A 17,814-nucleotide genomic window follows, 5' to 3' on the forward strand; every position below is an offset into this window, starting at 1 on the left:
CTTGACATTTGACTTTGCATCTCATCAATTCATGTAGGTCTTACCATGTGTTTTTTTCTGAATCTAACCCTTCTGTCATTCTTATAGAACAATAATACTCCATCACAATCCTATGCCACAATTTGTTAAGTTATTCCCCAATTGATGAGCATCTCTTTAATTTCCAAAACTTTGCCACCAGAATAAGAGCTGCTATAAATATTTTTGTACATATTGGTCCGTTTTCCTTTTTATTTGATCTCTTTGTGTAAATATCTAGTAGTGGTATTTCTGGGTCAAAGGATATGTACAAAGTTGTTCTCCAGAATGGTTAGATCAGTTCACTATTCCACCAAAAGTTTATTAATTTACTTATTTTCCCTTATACCCTCCAGCATTTTCATTTCTGATAAGTATGAGGTGGTACCACAGAGTTATTTTAATTTCTCTTTTTCTAATCAATAGTGATTTAGAGCATTTTTATATGACTATAGATAGCTTTGATTTCTTCTGAAAACTGCCTGTTCATAACCTTTGACCATTTATCATCTGGGGAATGGCTTTTATTTTTTTTATAAATTTAATTCTCGTTCAGTCATTTCAGTCCTGTCTGATTTTTCATGAACCTATTTGTGCTTTTCCTGGCAAAGATAATGTAGTGATTTTCCATTTCCTTCTCCAGCTCACTTTACAGATGAGGAACTAAGGCAGACAGGTTTAAGTGATTTGCTCAGGGTCACACAGCTAGTAAGTGTCTGAGGCCGTATTTGAACTCATGAAGATAAGTCTTCCTGATTCCAAGCCTAGTACTCTATCCACTACACCACCTAACTGCCCCCAATTTGACTGAATTACCTTTATATTTGATAAATGAGGCCTTTATCATAGAAACTTATGTAATTTTGGGGGGTATTTTGGTATTATTTTATTATCTATGGAACCTTTTAGCAAAATGTAGTTTCCCTAATTATCTCTTTCAATTAGGGCTATTTTTGCTTTTGCTTTGTCAGATCATGGTTGGCACCCATGCCCTCCTCACTTCAGCCAAAGCATAATAGACTCTGCTTCAACCCTTCATTTCAACTCTGTGTGTCTTTCTGTCCCAAATGTGTCTCTTGCACATAACATAATTGTTCTGCTATCTGCTTCCATTCTATAGGTTACCTTGTTCCATTCATACAATTATAACACTTAACTCTACATTTCCCTCCATCTGATTTTCTTTTTATCTTTCTCCCTTTTTTATCCTGTCCCTCCTCAAAAGTCTATCTTGCTTCAGACCACTGATTCCTCCAATCTATCCTCTTCCTTATTCCCCTCCCCCCACTATGTCTCTTATCCCCTTCCCCTCCTATCCTTATATGGGGTAGGATATATTTCTATACTCAAGTGAGTGTATATTCTTCCCTCTTTGAACCAATTCCAATGAGAGTGAGGTTCAAGCACTGTCTACTAACCCCTCACCCCCATTTTCCTCTCTACTCTAAAAGTTTTTCCTTGTATGTCTCCTTTATGTGAGAAAATTTTCCTCATTCTTCCTCTCCCTTCCCCCCTTTTCTTTTTCTTTACTTTTTCATAATAGCACAGAGTATCAAGGAATAATTAATAATATACAGAGTATTAAGGTTTAAGAAACACTTTATGTGCATTATCTCCTTTGATTCTCAAACAACCATGTGAGTTAGACACTATTATTATCCCCACTTTACAGATGAGGAAACTGATGTTTAGAGAGGTGTTTTAATTTACTTCAGGCTAAGATTTACCTACAGCTGGCAAGTGTCTGAGGTAGCATTTGAACCTCTTTTCAAGTCCAACTCTAGGTTCTCTTTGCCACACTTCTTCTGTTCTCCTTTTCTTTGAGATGCTGATCTCTTTGTATTTCATTTCTAGGGTGAAGAAGGGAAGGAAGGTAAAGACGGAAAGCCAGGCCCCCTGGAGAACCAGTAAGTGACTGAATTATTTGGCAACACCCATCACTGAAGTTATTAAGTAGAACTAGTATGCTTGGTGGTTGGGGATTTTGTGGAGGGCGTTTCTTCTCGGGCATAAGTTAGACTAGAGGTCCATTTGATCTCTCATATCACATGGTTCTCTAACCAGATCATATTTGCTGCACTCTCCCTTTGAGATTATTGAATGTAAAATGAATGAACAGAAAAAAGACCCATAAGAGTTTACAGTTGGAAGATACTTTTGAAATCATATAGTCCAACCCTATGCCTTTCCCACCCATTTTAAAGAGGAGGAAACTTACGGTGATAAATGTCAAATGCTTTATCAGAAACAGCTGGGTGGCTCAATGGCTAAAACACTGGACCTGGGGCTAGGAAGACCCAAATTCAAATCTGGCCTCAAATTTTAAATAGTTTTGTTAGATCAGAGGTGTCAAATTCATAGCTGGAGTGCTTTATGCAAAGGAAAATTCCTGTATATGACCCAAACCAGGAATTCCAAAGTGTTTAACAAAATAAGTAAACTAACTAGCTGTGGCAAGTCACTTAACTTCTGCTCTTTCTGCCTCAATGTCCATATCTATAAAGTGGGGATAATAACACCTCCTTCCTAGACTTGTTATAAGGATCAAATGAAATAATATTCATATATTCATTAAGCTCTTATCACAGTGCCTGACACATGGTAGGTGCTTAATAAATGTATGTTTCATCCCTTATTCAAGGTCTAACCAGGATGTTGGTGAATCTAGTTAGTGGTAGAATTAGACCTGGGATCTAGGTCTCATAGAATGTGGCCTAATGCATTTTGTGCTTCACAACATTTTCCATTATCAGGGTAATTAAAGTGGTGAATAACAGCAATGATCCAAGGTTGAGGCTTTGCTGCATATAATTATCCTGAATATGGCCAAAGCACTAGAGGATCAAGAGAGAAGGACAGTGTAGAGTTGAATTGGGTCACCAAGAGGTCTGGGTGGGGAAAATGGGAGAGAGTAGTTGGTGTAGGGGAGATGTTCCATGGAGAGAATTAAGGGATCAAGGGATAGGAATTCACGGTGTGAATGGATAGCAGGGTTTTGTAATATAGAGGAAGAGGTTAAAAAGCCAATAAATTAAGGTTGGATAGGGGGATTTCATAATTCCTAAACGCAGAGATGGGTGCTACATTTGTGGATCGTGGCACGATCCAAGGTATGACAATCTTTACCTTAGTCTGAGTTGGGATGGAGGAAGAGCTTATGGGAAGTGAGCAGGTTGAAGACTGGTTGGTTGGTTGGTTGTTGTCCTTCATTATAAAAGAGGACTAAAACGATATCACTATTTTGGAGTCAAGTTAGAGTTTGTCCATCTGTGGCTGAGCAGACCAATACGAGTCTGGTAGGCTCTACCACAGGTCGGGCACAAACAGTCCGTGTGAACATTTGGGGTGGATTCTCTAAATCTGTACATCTTGCATTTCTTTTTAGCTCCTTCGGTTCTGTAGAAGGCAGAGAGTGATTAGTAGGTAGAAGAACTAAGTGAATGGTTAGAGTGTCTAAAGGACAGTCAATATATAGGTAGGAATCCCTTAGGTTGAGGACAGTAATTGGGGAGGCAAGAATCATGGTGAGCCAGCTATCAGTTAGCAAGTGTCTAAGGTTGGAATCAGATCTTCCTAAATGTGAGCCCAACTCTTTATCCAATGTCCCAATTTTAGGAAGAAATTGAGGCCCAGAAAGGTGGATGAAAAGGACCTTAGGGATTATCTAATGCAGCTCCCTCATTCTACTGATCAGGAAACTAAGGCCTCCCCTTTTTTTCCAATACATACATTTTTCCAAATGACTTTCACAGTAATTATGAAAAACATCCTTGTGTAGAAAAAAATTGAAGAAAATTATGTTTGGCAGTCACATCTTTCCCCTACCTATTCTCGGCTCTGCCAAGTTTTGTTCAACATACTTTATTAAGAACCCACTGGGGCAGCTAGGTGGCATAGTGGATAGAGCACTGGCCCTGGAGTCAGGAGTATCTGAGTTCAAATCTGGCCTCAGACATTTAACACTTACTAGCTGTGTGACCCTGGGCAAGTCACTTAACCCCAATTGCCTCACTAAAAAATATATATATATATAAAAGAACCCACTATGTGCAGAGCTTTGGGATATGTGTTAGGGAGGGTTATAAAGTCGGTCATATCTTCTTAATTCAAGAAGCTTACAACATGGTAAGAAGTATCAGAAATGTAAAGAAATATTTATAATTAGAAAGAGCATGAGGCATGAAAACAAATTGCTGCATTACTATAGAGAGCATGTAGGTCACCTTGATCCTGAGTAGTATGCATAATGGCAGCCAGGTGAGATGGTGGATGAAGCACTGAGCCTAGAGTCAAGAAGAAGAGTCTTGCTGAATTCAAAACTGGCCTCAAACACTTACTAGCTGTGTTACCCTGAACAAGTCATCTCACCCTTTTTGTCTTGGTTTCCTCATCTATAAAATGAGCTGGAGAAGAAAACGGCAAATCATTCTAGTATCTTTGCCAAGAAAATACCAAATGGGCTCATGAAGAGTCAGACACAACAGAAACGACTGAGTGACCATGACAAAAAGTGTGCATAATGGATCTGTTAGGTGGTCACATTATTGGAATTCACACTGCATATTTCCATTGGCCTGGAATAGTTACCATGTTTTACATAATTATAACTTCTAATAGTGAAAATTCAAATGCATTCAGTTTCACTTCATGGGATTCATTATTCACACTAATCAGCACCTAGAAGGAAAATATGACTTCTGATTAAGGAGATCAGGGAAGGTTTTACTGAGCAGGTTTTAAATCAAAAATTGAAAAATGGTTAATACTTCAGCAGGTGGCCATAAGAATAGAAAGCATTATAGATTGAAGAACAAGGTGAGCAAAAACATGAAGGAAGGAGAGCATGGAATGTATGCAAGGGATAAGATTCTTGCTGGCTAGTTATTTTGTGTTCATATTTAGTAAATATGAGACACTAATAGAGAAAACAGCTTCATATTGATACAAAAAAAAAAACATGTGTTAAGTGTGAATAGAACACCATGCCAGGCAGCAGAAATGTAAAAATGAAAGACCATTCAGACCCTCAAGAAGCCTACAATCTAATGAGATGGGAGATGCAACACAAAATGCAGACAACTGTAATACAGGATAGTCTCTTATTAAGTGCTATTGGGAAGGTCAAACAGAGGAATAAGAGATTAATAGAGGGAGAGATTATCTCTGACTGGGGTGATAAAAGGTTTCTAGAAGGAATTGGCACCTGAGTTGGTCCTACAAAGGAGAGAAGGATTTCAATAGGCAGGGAAGTGTAATGATGCTATTATTGAGGATGGTTTATCCCAGATTCCATAGAAGCAAAGAGCTTATAAATAATACTATGGTATGAATTCCTTTCTCTCCTCCTTCTTTCCTCTGTCCCTTCAGGGTCCTTCAGGAGAACCAGGCCTTCCAGGACAACATGGTGCCAGAGGACCACCTGTAAGTACCAAAATATTTTTTCTATGCTAAATCTTATTTGACAACGTGAATGACATTGGTAGACACTGGCACTTAATGACAAAATAAGCCTTCTTCTCTGAATTGCAAGTTGGAAATTAGGTATGAATAAATATTTTGAGGAATACCATGCAGTTTACACGAGCAAGGCGAAGGATGTTGAGCATTCTATCCCTCATCTTAAGCACGTGTATAACATGACATCACATTTGTCTTAGTAATAGCTATGTCTGTTTATGCATAATAAAATGAATGGCTTCCATTGGGATATGCAATTCAATATCTTCAGGGTTATAGTCAAGGTTTGGGGGATGAGAACAGGGATGTAGAGACTTTGTAATACGTAATTTGTCAGGGCCAGAACTCACAGCATCATTGAGTCAAGGTCATATAATCTTTGAAATTTGAGTGCACAATAGATCTCAAAGATATTCTAATCCAATTTCTTCACTTGCCAGGTGAGAAACTGAAGCCCAAAGAAGTAAATTGGTTTGCCCAAGATTATACTGCTAGTTAAACAGCTAGGTAGTGTAATGGATAGAGCATTGAACTTTGAGTCAAGAAAAACTGAGTTCAAATCCTGTCTTGGACCCTTACTAGCTATGTGACCATGGACAAATCATTTAGCTTCCATGAGCCTGAGTGTTTTCATTTTCCAAGTGGGGATAATAGTTGTACCAATATCACAGGATTATTATGAAAACTAAATGAGATACTGATGATGATGGAGGTGATGATGGTTATTATATCCAACATTTCTAAAACACTAAGTGCCATGTACTGTGCTAAGTGCTTTACAATTATTATCCCATTTGATCCTCACAACAACCTGGTAAATTACGTACTGTTATTATCACCATTCTACAGTTGAGGACACTGAGGTAAATCAAGGTTAAATGACTTACCAGGGTCACATAGCTAGTAAGATTGAACAGGGCTTCCTAACTACAGGCCTGGTACTGTATCTACTATACCACTTAGCTACATAAATACTTCTTGTTCAGTTGTTTCAGTTGTGTCACACTCTTCATGACTCCATTTGGAGTTTCCTTGGCAAAGATGCTGGAGTAATTTTGCTATTTACTTCTCTAGCTAATTTTATAGCTGAGAAAATGGAAGCAAATAGAATTAAGTGACTTGCCCAGAGTCACACAGCTACTAAGTATCCTGAGGCCAGATTTGAACTCAGAAAGATGAGTCTTTTTGACTCCAGGCTCTGCCCTCTATCCACTGTATCACATAGATACCCCTATATAAATGCTAGCTATTCTTATAGTTCTTATTGTTATTTTTATTATTGTTGTTATTATCCAATGGCCAAGTTACTATTGAAGGAATCAAAGCAGAGAAATCCTAGGATAGAGTTGGAAGACACTTTAGGGGTCATCTACTCCAGCCATTTGCCTTGAAATCCTTATTTTATTTTACATTCAGATAAGCAAACAAGATGGGATCTTATCGATGTTGCTCATTTCTTTGTAAGACACCTTCCTTTATAGAGTAACCTTTCACATTCTACTCTCAGAATCTTGGATCTAGTAGCAGAGTCTAAGAGCAAAGTGGAAACTGACTAGGCTACTTCAACTATATGAATGTTTGTCCTAATTTTCCTAGCCCAGGGAGGATGTATGTGTATGCACGTATGTGCATGCGTACATGCATGCATGCATGCATGCATGCATGAATGTCCACACACTCTTGCAGAGGCAACTGACCTCCACCATTATTATTTGTAGATTGCTTCATGATGCCTTTGTTCTAAGTGGCCAATTTCTTGACTATAGAAGTTCTATCACAAACTACCAAGGGATGGAAAATGTGCCAGGCTAGTGTAGGAAGAGATGATATGGTGGACTGGCTTGGAATGACTGAAACAATTGGGCTCTGTCAAGCATAAGCATGAAAAGGCCATGTTATACCATGATGCCCACATATATACTATAAGAATTTCTCCCTCTGAAGGAATTTTGTTCATGAAAAATATAATTATTTTTCTTCTAGGGATTCAAGGGACACACAGGAGACTCTGGCCCACCTGGCCCTAGGGTAAGTCAATCATATAGTATGTGTTCAATAAATACTGATTTATTCATTGAGTGGAAATCTACTCTCTGAGGAATACCACATTAATTTAGTCAATAATGCCAGCATCACCAAAAATTTCAAGTAAATTGAATATGTATACATTAAGCACCAACTATATATACTTAACAATAATTTATTAAGTACTTACTATCTACCAGGCACTTGTGGGGTTGCCATAACCAAAATAAATCAGTTCCTATCATCAAGGAGTAGGTAGTCACATGACAACTTGAATCTCTATGAGTTTATAGACTGTCCCAAAAGTCTTAGGGCAGTTTATAAGCTTTAAAGCTTGGAACATCCTGTTTGTAGAAGAGACGCAAAATGAATATAAGGTAGTTTGGGGATTGGGTGTACTCACAGCTGGGTGGGGGAAGGGGGAAGGAAGGATAAAGAAAGGCTTCATGGACAAGCTGGTATATGAACTGAGTCTTAAAGGGTATGAGGGATTCCACGACTTGAATGGAGACATGGAGCAAAGCTGGTGCAAAGACAAAAAGACAGAAGATGGAGGAAGGAGTATCACGTGTATAAAGCAGTAAGTAGGCCTTTCCTGCCTGCTCACTGAATGCTTGGAAGAAAATAGTGTGGAAGAAGTCTGGAAAGGTATGAAAGTCTGGGTTGCAAAAAAATTCAAAATGACAAGCAGAGCAGTTACTATTTGATCTTACAGGTGATAGGGAGATACTGTACTTTATTGAGTAGAGGAGTGACACTTTAGGACCAGTGCTTTAGGATAATTATTTTGGCAGCTCTGAGGAAGATAGATTGGCCTAAGGTTAGGAAAAAACAGTGAAAAGTAGCCTAATTCTTGTCCTCAAGAGCCAACTGTATCAGACACATGTGCATATGGAAATATAAAAGGAAGGATAAATACAAAGGAGACACACATAGAATACTAGAACTAATGCTACTTCTGGTATTTGATAAACCCTGAAACTCTGGCTATTGGGATAAAGACTCACTCAACAAAAACTTTTAGCAATTTGAACAGCAGTATGGGTAAAAATTAGATTTAGAGAAACACTTCACACCCTAAATCATGATAGGCTCCAAATTGACAAGTGACTTAGATAGAAAAGGTCACATCATAGAGATTAGACAAGCACAGAATAAATACCTGATAGATCTTAGAATGAGAGAAAAGCACATGACCAAATAAGGCATAGAGAGGATCACAGAAGACAAAGGATAATTTTCCTTATTTAATAATTGATTACATAAATTTAAGTATCTTTACACAAACAAAACAAAGTGAAATTTAAAAGGGAAGGAATTAACTGGGGGGGGGGACTTTACAACATGTTTCTCTGATAAAGGTTTTATTTCCAATATGTATAAGGAATTTATAGAATGAGAATTATTCCCCATTTCATAAATGGCCTAAAGAGTTGAACCAGAAATTCTTCAGGAGAAAAGAAAAACACATGCTATCTATAGCCTAATTGGAAAAAAAAAACTTGCTCTAAATTACTATTAATTAAAAATGCAAATTAAAGTAATTCTACCTCACACCTATCAGCTTAGCAATGATCTCAATAAAAGGAAATGATAAATGTTGGGAGGGCTTTGGGGGGGGGGGAGTCACATTGATGCACTACCAGTGGACCTGTGAATGGAAAAAATCATTCTGGAAAGAAGTTTGGAATTATACACATACATATAAAAACATCTACACACTAAACAGTACATGCCCTTTAGCCCAGATATACCACTGCTATGCCTATATTCAAAAGACATTAAAGAAGTAGAAAAAAGTCCTATATATGTACAAAAAAAATTACAATTTTTTTTAGGATAGCAAAAATACGGGAAACTAAAGGAATATCCATCAATTAAGTAATGACTGAATAAGTTATATGAATGTAATGGAATGCTATTGTGCTATAAGAAATGAGGAAATAAATGATTTGAAAGAGATATATGAACTGACATAGACTGAATTAAGCAGAGCGTGAAGAACAATTAATACCAGAACATCAATATTATAACAATGAATGATGTTGAAGACTTCAAAAAAATGAAATGCTGAATGGAATGTGCAGAACCAGGAGAATGATTTATACAAACAATAACAATAACATTATAAAGATAAACAAATTTGAAAGCTTCAATAACTATGATCCATACAACGACTATCCACAATTCTCAGAGATCAATAATGAAGCATGCAACCCACTTCCTGACAGAGGGGAAGGATTTAAGATTTAGGATGAGATATATATGTTTTTGTATATAGTTAATGAGGGAATTTGTTTTGCTTAACTATGAATATTTGTTACAAGGAATTCTCTTTTTCCCCCATTGGGGTGGGAGGCGAGAAAATAGATTTCTATTAATTCAAAAAATGTGTATAATAGAGGAGCCTGAAGGTACTATATATGTGGAATGTTGCATGCACTTTCAGAATAAGAATAACAACAACAATAATAAATAACATTTATATGGAACCTACTATAGCAGTGCCAAGTATTATTAAGCACTTTACAAATATAATCTCATTTGATCATCATAACAGCCTGGGTTAGGTGCTGTTATTATCCCCATTTTACAGTTGAGGAAAGGAAAGCAAATAGCAGCTAAGTGATTTGCCTAGGTTCACAGAACTAATAAGTGCCTGAGGCTGGATTTGAATTCAGGTTTTCCTAACTCCAGGTCCAGTACAGTAATCAGTGCACCAACCAGCTGTTCCATAAATATGTAAATGTTTATAATGTTAAATCAAAGTACATTAATCAAACTTAAAAGAAATTGATACAAAAGATTTGAAAAAGGAAAGATCATTTGCATCTAGAAAATTATATGAAGATTAACTGAAGGAACTGGGGAACTTTAGCCTAGACAAGAAAAGACTGAGAAAGGCCTAATGGCTGCCTTCAAAAACAAGAAGTCTTGTCAGGTACTAGAAGGATTCTATTAATTTTGCTTTTCTCAAAGGGCAGAGCTGGGAACAGTGGGTGGAATCTGCAACCAGGAAAGGAAGTGATTAAGTATTTATATAGCACCTACTATGTGTCAAGCACTGTGCTAAAGCACTTTATTTTTTGTTTAACAATATTTTATTTTCCCCAATTACATGTTAAAACATTACTTAACATTAAAAAAATGTTTTGAGTTCCAAATTCTATCCCTCCCTCTTTCCTTTCCCCCTCCCTAAAACAGTAAGCAATCCAATATAGTTTATGCATGTGCAATCAGGTAAAACATTTCCATATTAGTCATTTTGTATAAGACTCAAATAAAATTTGAAAGAAAGAAAGAAAGATGAAAAAGAAAGAAAGAAATTGCATACTTCAGTCTGTATTCAGACAGTATCAATTCTTTTTTCTGGAGGTTGATAGCATGCTTCATCATGAATCCTTTGGGATTGTCTTAGATTCTTGTATTGCTGAGAATAATTTATTCACAGTCTTTTATCATACAGTACTGTCACCACTGTGTACAACATTCTCTTGGTTCTGTTTACTTCACTTTGCATCAGTTCATGTAAGTTTTTTGAGGTTTTTCTGAAATCATTTGTAACTATTAGAATGATGCCACCTGCTGGAGACTTACTGTAGGAAAGCTCCACCATGAGAAGACCTTTGAGGGCAAGGCCATGCAGTTTTTCTTTGGCCTCAGGAAGTGACGTTTGCTTGTGGGAGGAAAAGGGGGTGAGGCTGGCTCTCTAGCTCTCTTTCCTCAGGACTCGGGTGGAGAGTGGAGCTACGAATGCTCTCTCCCTTTAATAGATAGATGAATCTAGGCCTTTTCTCTCTCTCTTTACCAAATTCTTATTCTCCTTAATAAATGCTTAAAAGTCTAACTCTTGCTAAAGCTTATAATTTATTGGCGACCACTCATTAGATATTTTAGACAGACTAGCTAGAATTTTAGCCCCTTATACATTCTTCTTGACATTTCTTTATAGCACAATAATATTACATCATAATCATATACCACAGCTTGTTCTAAGCACTTTACAAATATTATCTCATTTGATCCTCACAACAACCCTGTGAGGTAGGTGCAAAAATTATTACCTTATGACATGATTTCAATCCAAAAGTCAGTCAATGGAGGCAGCTAGGTGGTACAGTGGATAAAGCACCGGCCCTGGATTCAGAAGGATCTGGGTTCAAATCTGACCTCAGACAATTGACACTTACTAGTTGTGTGACCCTGGGCAAGTCACTTAACCCTCATTGCCCTGCCAAAAAAGCAAAAAACAAAAAACAAACAAAAAAAAAGTCAGTCAATAGGATTTATTTTGGGCTTACTATGTACCAAGCATTTTGATAAGTTTAGAGGTATACAAAGAAAATAAAAAATATGATCCCTACCCTCAAGGAGCTCACATTTTACTGGAAGAAACAACATTCAAAGAGCCATGGACATACACACTAGATACAGCATAAATGAGAGGCAATCTCAGAGAAAAGGAACCAGAAGTGGATGTGAGGGTACTGTGAAAGGCCTCTTGCAACAGAAATTTTATTAGGCACCTACTATGACCAACATCTGGTGTTTGGTTCCGTGTATACAAAGAACCCTGCCATCAAAGTGCTAGTAGTCTTCTGGAAAGACAAGTCATTTCTGTAAATAATTACAATATGAGAGAATATAGAAAGTACAAAGAAGAGTTCCAGAAAAAAGCCATGAGAAATTTAAGAAGGGAAAAGAAACTCCAGCTGAAAGTCATATAGTCCAAGCGTCTTATTTTGCAAGCTGCACTCAGAGAGGTGAGGTGACATGCCTGACATCACACAGGTAGTAAATGGCAGAGCCATGATTTGAACCCCACTCCCTCCACCATGTTTTCTTTTTGTTCCTACTGTGCCAAGTCTATGGTACTTAAATTTCACAGCAATGCTGTGAGGCAGCTATTAGGAGAATAACAATTTCCATTTGATTGGGATACATTTCTGGGCTCATAGACATTAAGTGACTTGTTCATGGTGAGAGTCATTAGTACCTTAGATTTTTGAGCTGTCAGAGGTGAGGTATCCAAGGGTGTTTCCACTGGGTTGGGGATTGTTAGAGAACAGAGCCATGATAAGAAGACAGACTTTTTTTTCCCTAAGAACTAATGTGATCTTTTTGAAAAACCCAATCTCTGTCCTGGGTTCTGAAAGAAAAATAAAGGCGATCTCATGCTGAGGCAAAGTTCTGATTGGTCTGGCAGTAGAGAGTGAAGGGACCACTGACGGTCAACTCAGAGATGCCATTCAGTAAAGGGTCAGCAATAGACAAAAATGCCAGCTTGGTATGGCTTCAAAATTCTGCCTTGGGGTTCTTCTGTCATAATTATTTCATGTAGGAAAGTATAGTACATATAAACACATATACACATGTATATACACATACTCAAAAATATCTAGGAGTGTCAAGAGCATAGTCTTTTACCTTGCACCCCCTCAGTTTCTTTTCCCAGGTAACTCCACAGGAATACCTTCCACAGCAATAAGCCTTTTCCACCCTCTCTTATTTTCAGTAATATCTTCTCCTTATTTTCTTCTCTTACAGGGAGAGCCAGGAACACCAGGCCCTGCAGGCAGAGAAGGGTCACCAGGGAAAGATGTAAGTGCACCGCTTATCTGTTGGGATTATGGTGGGGAAAAGGAGTTGTTATTTCAGCATTGCACATGGTGACCCTAGAACCAGCAGCCAAGGGTACAAAGACTGTGCTTGAGCACAAACCATTATAGGATCTCAGAATCCATGTCAGGGACCACCAGTGGAAACTGGTGATGGTCCAAGCCACCCTTTACATCCTCTGTCATGAAGATAAAGCACAGGCCTTTTTCTTGAATCAGGCATTTTACATTGAGGAAGGCATCAACATGGAAGGATAAGCAGCTAGATTACTTTATATTTTGAATGTTGAAGGATTTTAGCCTTTCCAATGAGTTACTTCCCTACTCTCTTATCCCTTATGTGCATATGTATTATTATTTTTCCTTTGTTTTATGGTTTTTCATGAGTAAAGAAATCACCAAGTGGCCAGGAGCCACTATATTTAGAAGTCACCTAGCATTTATTAAGCACCTACAATGCACTAACTTCTTTGGCTTCCTTTAAGTTCCAGCTAAAATTCTACCTTCAAAATATCTTTTCTGATTCCCATGAATATTAATCCCTTCCCTCTGTTGATTCTCTCCAATTTATATTGTATATAACTTGCTTATACCTAACTATTCACATGTTGTTTTCTCCTTTAGACTGTAAATTCTTCGAGAGCAAGGGCTGTCGTTTGCCTTTTTTTCTTCCCAGTGATTAGCACAATGCTTGAGACATAGTAGGTGGTTAATAAATGTTTGTTGAGGAAATGACTGCCAGGCACTATGCTAAAACAATTAGGGATGTAGAGAAAGACAAAAATATGATTCCTGCCCCGAGGAGCTCCATTTAAAGCAGGTAACAGAATGACAAATGCATTGCACATATAAAATATTTACAGTGAAAATGAGAGATAATCACAGAGGGATGGCAAAAGCAGGGAGGTGTACAGGGGGATATCAGGAAAGCCTGTTTGCAAAAGGTGGGATCTGGGATGATTCTTCTTCTTTTTTTTTTTTTTTGGCTGTTATTAATTTATTTTTACTCTTTGGGGAGGGAAACCAGCCAGTGAGCAGAAAGTACCTCCAGTATTCCAGGGAAAAACAAAAATCCAGAGGTTCAGTTTAAACTAGCTCTATTTATGACAACTTAAAAAAAAAACCACAAACCAACAACCCAATATCATTGTGCGATAACAAAAAAATGAGGAGCAGAAGCAGACCCTCGTCAGGAATCAGTGCAAGCCCCCATTTAAAATCAACAGCATATCAATTCTCAGTAGTTCTGTCTACTTGTGCCCTGGAGTGTGGGGTCTTCAGAAGACGCCCTTCTCCAAAGTTACAAGAACACTGGAGAAGGGTCCACGAAGGAGTGCTGTTTGAACTGGTGTCAGTGTGTCGTCCCATCCAGAGGTACATGGGTACAGTTGGCACCATTGAAAAAAATCTTCTCACTTGTAAAAAGAAATTGTATCGCTGGCATCTACTAGACTGAACCTTAAGTTAAAAATAAAATAAAATGAAGGAAAGCTAAAACTCCCCCCAATAACCCCTAGCTCTCAATCACAGATCCAAAGTCTTAACACCTAATTCAGCAACTTGTTCTCTGCCCCCTCGAGGTCCTGAGGAGGTATTCAGGAGAGATGCGTTTGTACCACAGGTTTGTCTTGCGAAGCACCCTCAGCTGCCGGGCTCAAGCAGAGGAAGAGCGCGCGGGCACGGCCACTAGGGCCAAGGAATGGGCACTGCCGGGCCAGGGCTAGTTTTTCTGAAGAGGGGAAGGGCGGGCGTGCTCTTTCCAAGTGACATCTGTGTGCTCCCCCTCCAAGGCCACTGGACTCAGGACTCCTGAGGAACCACCTCTATGAGCTTCTGACACAGCACTCACTGTCGTGCAGAAGATGCCTTGAATCAGCCACTTGGGCTTGTTCTGCCACCAGACCCCAATGAAGTAGATAGGAATTCCCGTGAGGATGATGACAAAGCCGATGGCACACTCCATGGGATTTTTCCAGAAAGAGATGGCTATCAGGAACAGGCAGGCCAGGATGAAAAAAATGGGAAGGCCAAGATTCACCTTTATGGGTCTGTTCAACTCTGGTTTCTTAAAGCAGAGCCATATCATCCCGATGATGGCCAGGGCCACACAGAGCCAGTTGAAGAAACTGAAGAAGTTAATGACGGAGAAGATGTCATTGGAGAAGGCAGAGAGCAGAGTCATGCCACACGTGAATATGAGGGATGGCACAGGAGTCAGGTTCTTGGGGTGGATCATTTGAAGGACAGAAGGCAGGTGGCCCTCCCTGGAACCTACAAAAAACAACCTGGAGGAGGTGAAAAGGGAGCCATTGACTGAGCCAAAGCACGACAAGCCCACGAAGACAGGGATGATCCAGGACATGACGCCCAGGTGGTAGTTCCCAAAGTCCACAGCAATGGCTTCTGAACTCAGCATCTGCTCGGTGGTCAAGGTGGTGAAGTAAGCCACGTTTGTCAGGATGTACACCAAGGTGACATGGGGAAGTGAAATGATGATGGCAAAGGGCAAGTTTCTGTAAGGGTTTATCATCTCCTCTGTGACAAAATTCAAATAATTCCAGCCACTGTAGGCAAAGAGGCCACTGTACAACCCAACACAATGTTCCCAACGTCTAAATTGGTGCCTTCAAATGATAACTCAAACTGGAGACCTTGCCCTTCCCAATTTGAATGAAGCCAGGGAGAATGATCAAGGCCAAAGCCAGCAGCTTTGCTGCAGCAAACGCAACCTGGACCCTAGTAGCGGCCTTCACGCTGTAACAATTCACCGCTGTGAGTAACAGGACGCAGAGGGAGGCCACCAGCTTGGCCGCATACTCGGGCACCAGGCAGCTGGGGAAGATCGGCTTGAGCAGGTAGGTGACAAAGACGAGCACCACGATGTATTGCGACCAGGGCCGGATGATGAGCAGCTCCACCCAGAGCTTGAGGAAGGCAGGCAGCAAGCCGTACACCTCGAGCATGTAGGTGTAGTGGCCGCCGGACTTGGTGATGGTGGTGCCCAGCTCTGCGCAGCAGAGCGCGCCCAGGATAGAGAAGAGCCCGCAGGCGGCCCACACCACGAGCACCAGGCCGGGTGACCCGGCCTCCTTTAGCACGCCCATGGGCGCCATGAAGATGCCCGAGCCGATGATGGTGCCCAGGATGATGGCCACACCATTGAGCAGCGTGATGGAGCGCTGCAGGGTCACGCCTTTGTCAGCTCCTGAGCCGGCCCCGGACCTGTTCGTGTAGTCCCCGTGCCTGTCGCCGCTGCCATTCTGCCGCTGCAGCATCTTCTGCCAGGACTCGGAATCCTCGTTGGGACCGGCGTGGCCGGAGCTGCAGGACTGGCAGTGGTGGCTGTGGTGGGGGGCCCGGCGGGGTGGCGCTGGTGTGGCGCAGTAGCCATGTGGCGGGCGGCCGGGTCCGGGAGGAGTGGTAGCGGCGGCAGCCGCGCGGGAGGCCGGCGGATAGGCGGCCGGGCTGGTAGGCTGAGAAGTTGGGATGATTCTTAAAGGAAACCAGAGAAGCTAAGAGGCAGAGTCAGGGAGAGAAAAAACATTCCAGGAGTGAGGGATAAGCAGTGCAAATGTGTGGAAGATGGAGTGTCTTCTGAGAGGGACAGCAAAAAGGACAGTGTCACTGGATCTTGGAACATGCGGGTGGCAATAAAGTGTAAGAAGACTATAAAGGTGGAAAAGGCACCACGGTGTGAAGAGCCATCAAAGCCAAATGAGAATTTCATATTAGATCCTGTAGTTGAATTTAACTATATTCAACCTTGAGGAGGAAGCTTGTTGTTATGGCCATGCTGGAAACTTTTTACACTTCCTTGCAATAGTCCTGTGAGGGAGATAGCACAAATATTAATGCCCCCATTTTATAGATGAGGAAATCATACAGCTAAATAGTTGTATCTCTCAGAATACTCTCCAGGTTTTCTAATTTCCAGTCAAGTTCTTTTTCTATGCCACCATTGTCTCAGGGGGGAAGGAAGGGCCACTCCACTCTGAGACTAAAGAGTCAAGTTACAATAAAATAAGATTTTATTTTTTAAAAAAGGATAAAAATCAATTCTAGGCATCATAGATTTGGGTATGGAAAGGATTTCATAGGTCATTGAGTCTGAGTCTTCTCAATTTATTGGTAAGGAAACTGAGACACAGAGAGGTTCAGTGACATATCTAGAATTAGGCAGTTAATCAGTGTCTGAAAAGGGATTCAAACTCAGATCTTTCAGACTCCAAGTCCAGTGTCCTATCCATTTTATCAGCTTCTCTGTAGAGTATATCCTTTGGTCAAGTACAGAAAGGCAAATCTCCTCAACTTTTAAAATCTTCTAAGATTTAGAGCAGGAATAGGCCTTAGACATATAATCTAATCTGGTAATTTCACACGTAGGGAAACTGAGGACTTAAGAGGTTGTAAGTGACTTTTGTAAGAATCATAGAGCTTACAAGTAGTGATGCTTGACTTCTAATTCCAAATCTGGTTCTCATTGAAGCTTAAGCCAAACCAAATATAAATCAATGAAATGCAATCAGTAGTCAATGAGAAACTTCTAGGTCATCTATCCTACCTTGGGGTAAAGGGAAGTAGATTTAAACTCAACATAAAAAAAAAACAAACAAACAAAAAATAAAACAACATTTTCCACCTCTCCAAACTGTCCAACAATCTGCATGACTGGCTTCTAAAGTAGTGGGCTCTTCAA

The 17,814-nt window shown here is 39.8% G+C and overlaps 2 protein-coding genes across 2 annotated transcripts in view; one reads left to right on the top strand and one right to left on the bottom strand.

Moving 5' to 3' along the window:
• The window catches only part of COL22A1 (collagen type XXII alpha 1 chain), a 567,886-nt gene that overhangs the window by 519,667 nt on the left and 30,405 nt on the right, over positions 1-17,814 (top strand). Inside the window, 5 exon segments of the mRNA XM_043991519.1 lie at positions 1,872-1,906; positions 1,909-1,925; positions 5,386-5,439; positions 7,459-7,503; positions 13,048-13,101. Of these exon segments, the coding sequence (XP_043847454.1) occupies positions 1,872-1,906; positions 1,909-1,925; positions 5,386-5,439; positions 7,459-7,503; positions 13,048-13,101 (205 nt within the window).
• Positions 14,919-16,509, bottom strand: LOC122734621 (large neutral amino acids transporter small subunit 1-like). The gene is given in 5 exon segments (XM_043975571.1): positions 14,919-14,963; positions 14,965-15,710; positions 15,713-15,757; positions 15,760-16,431; positions 16,434-16,509. Coding segments are annotated over 5 exon segments (1,584 nt in total).

Source organism: Dromiciops gliroides, chromosome 1 (assembly GCF_019393635.1).
Source record: "Dromiciops gliroides isolate mDroGli1 chromosome 1, mDroGli1.pri, whole genome shotgun sequence".
Classification (NCBI taxonomy): Eukaryota; Metazoa; Chordata; class Mammalia; order Microbiotheria; family Microbiotheriidae; genus Dromiciops; species Dromiciops gliroides.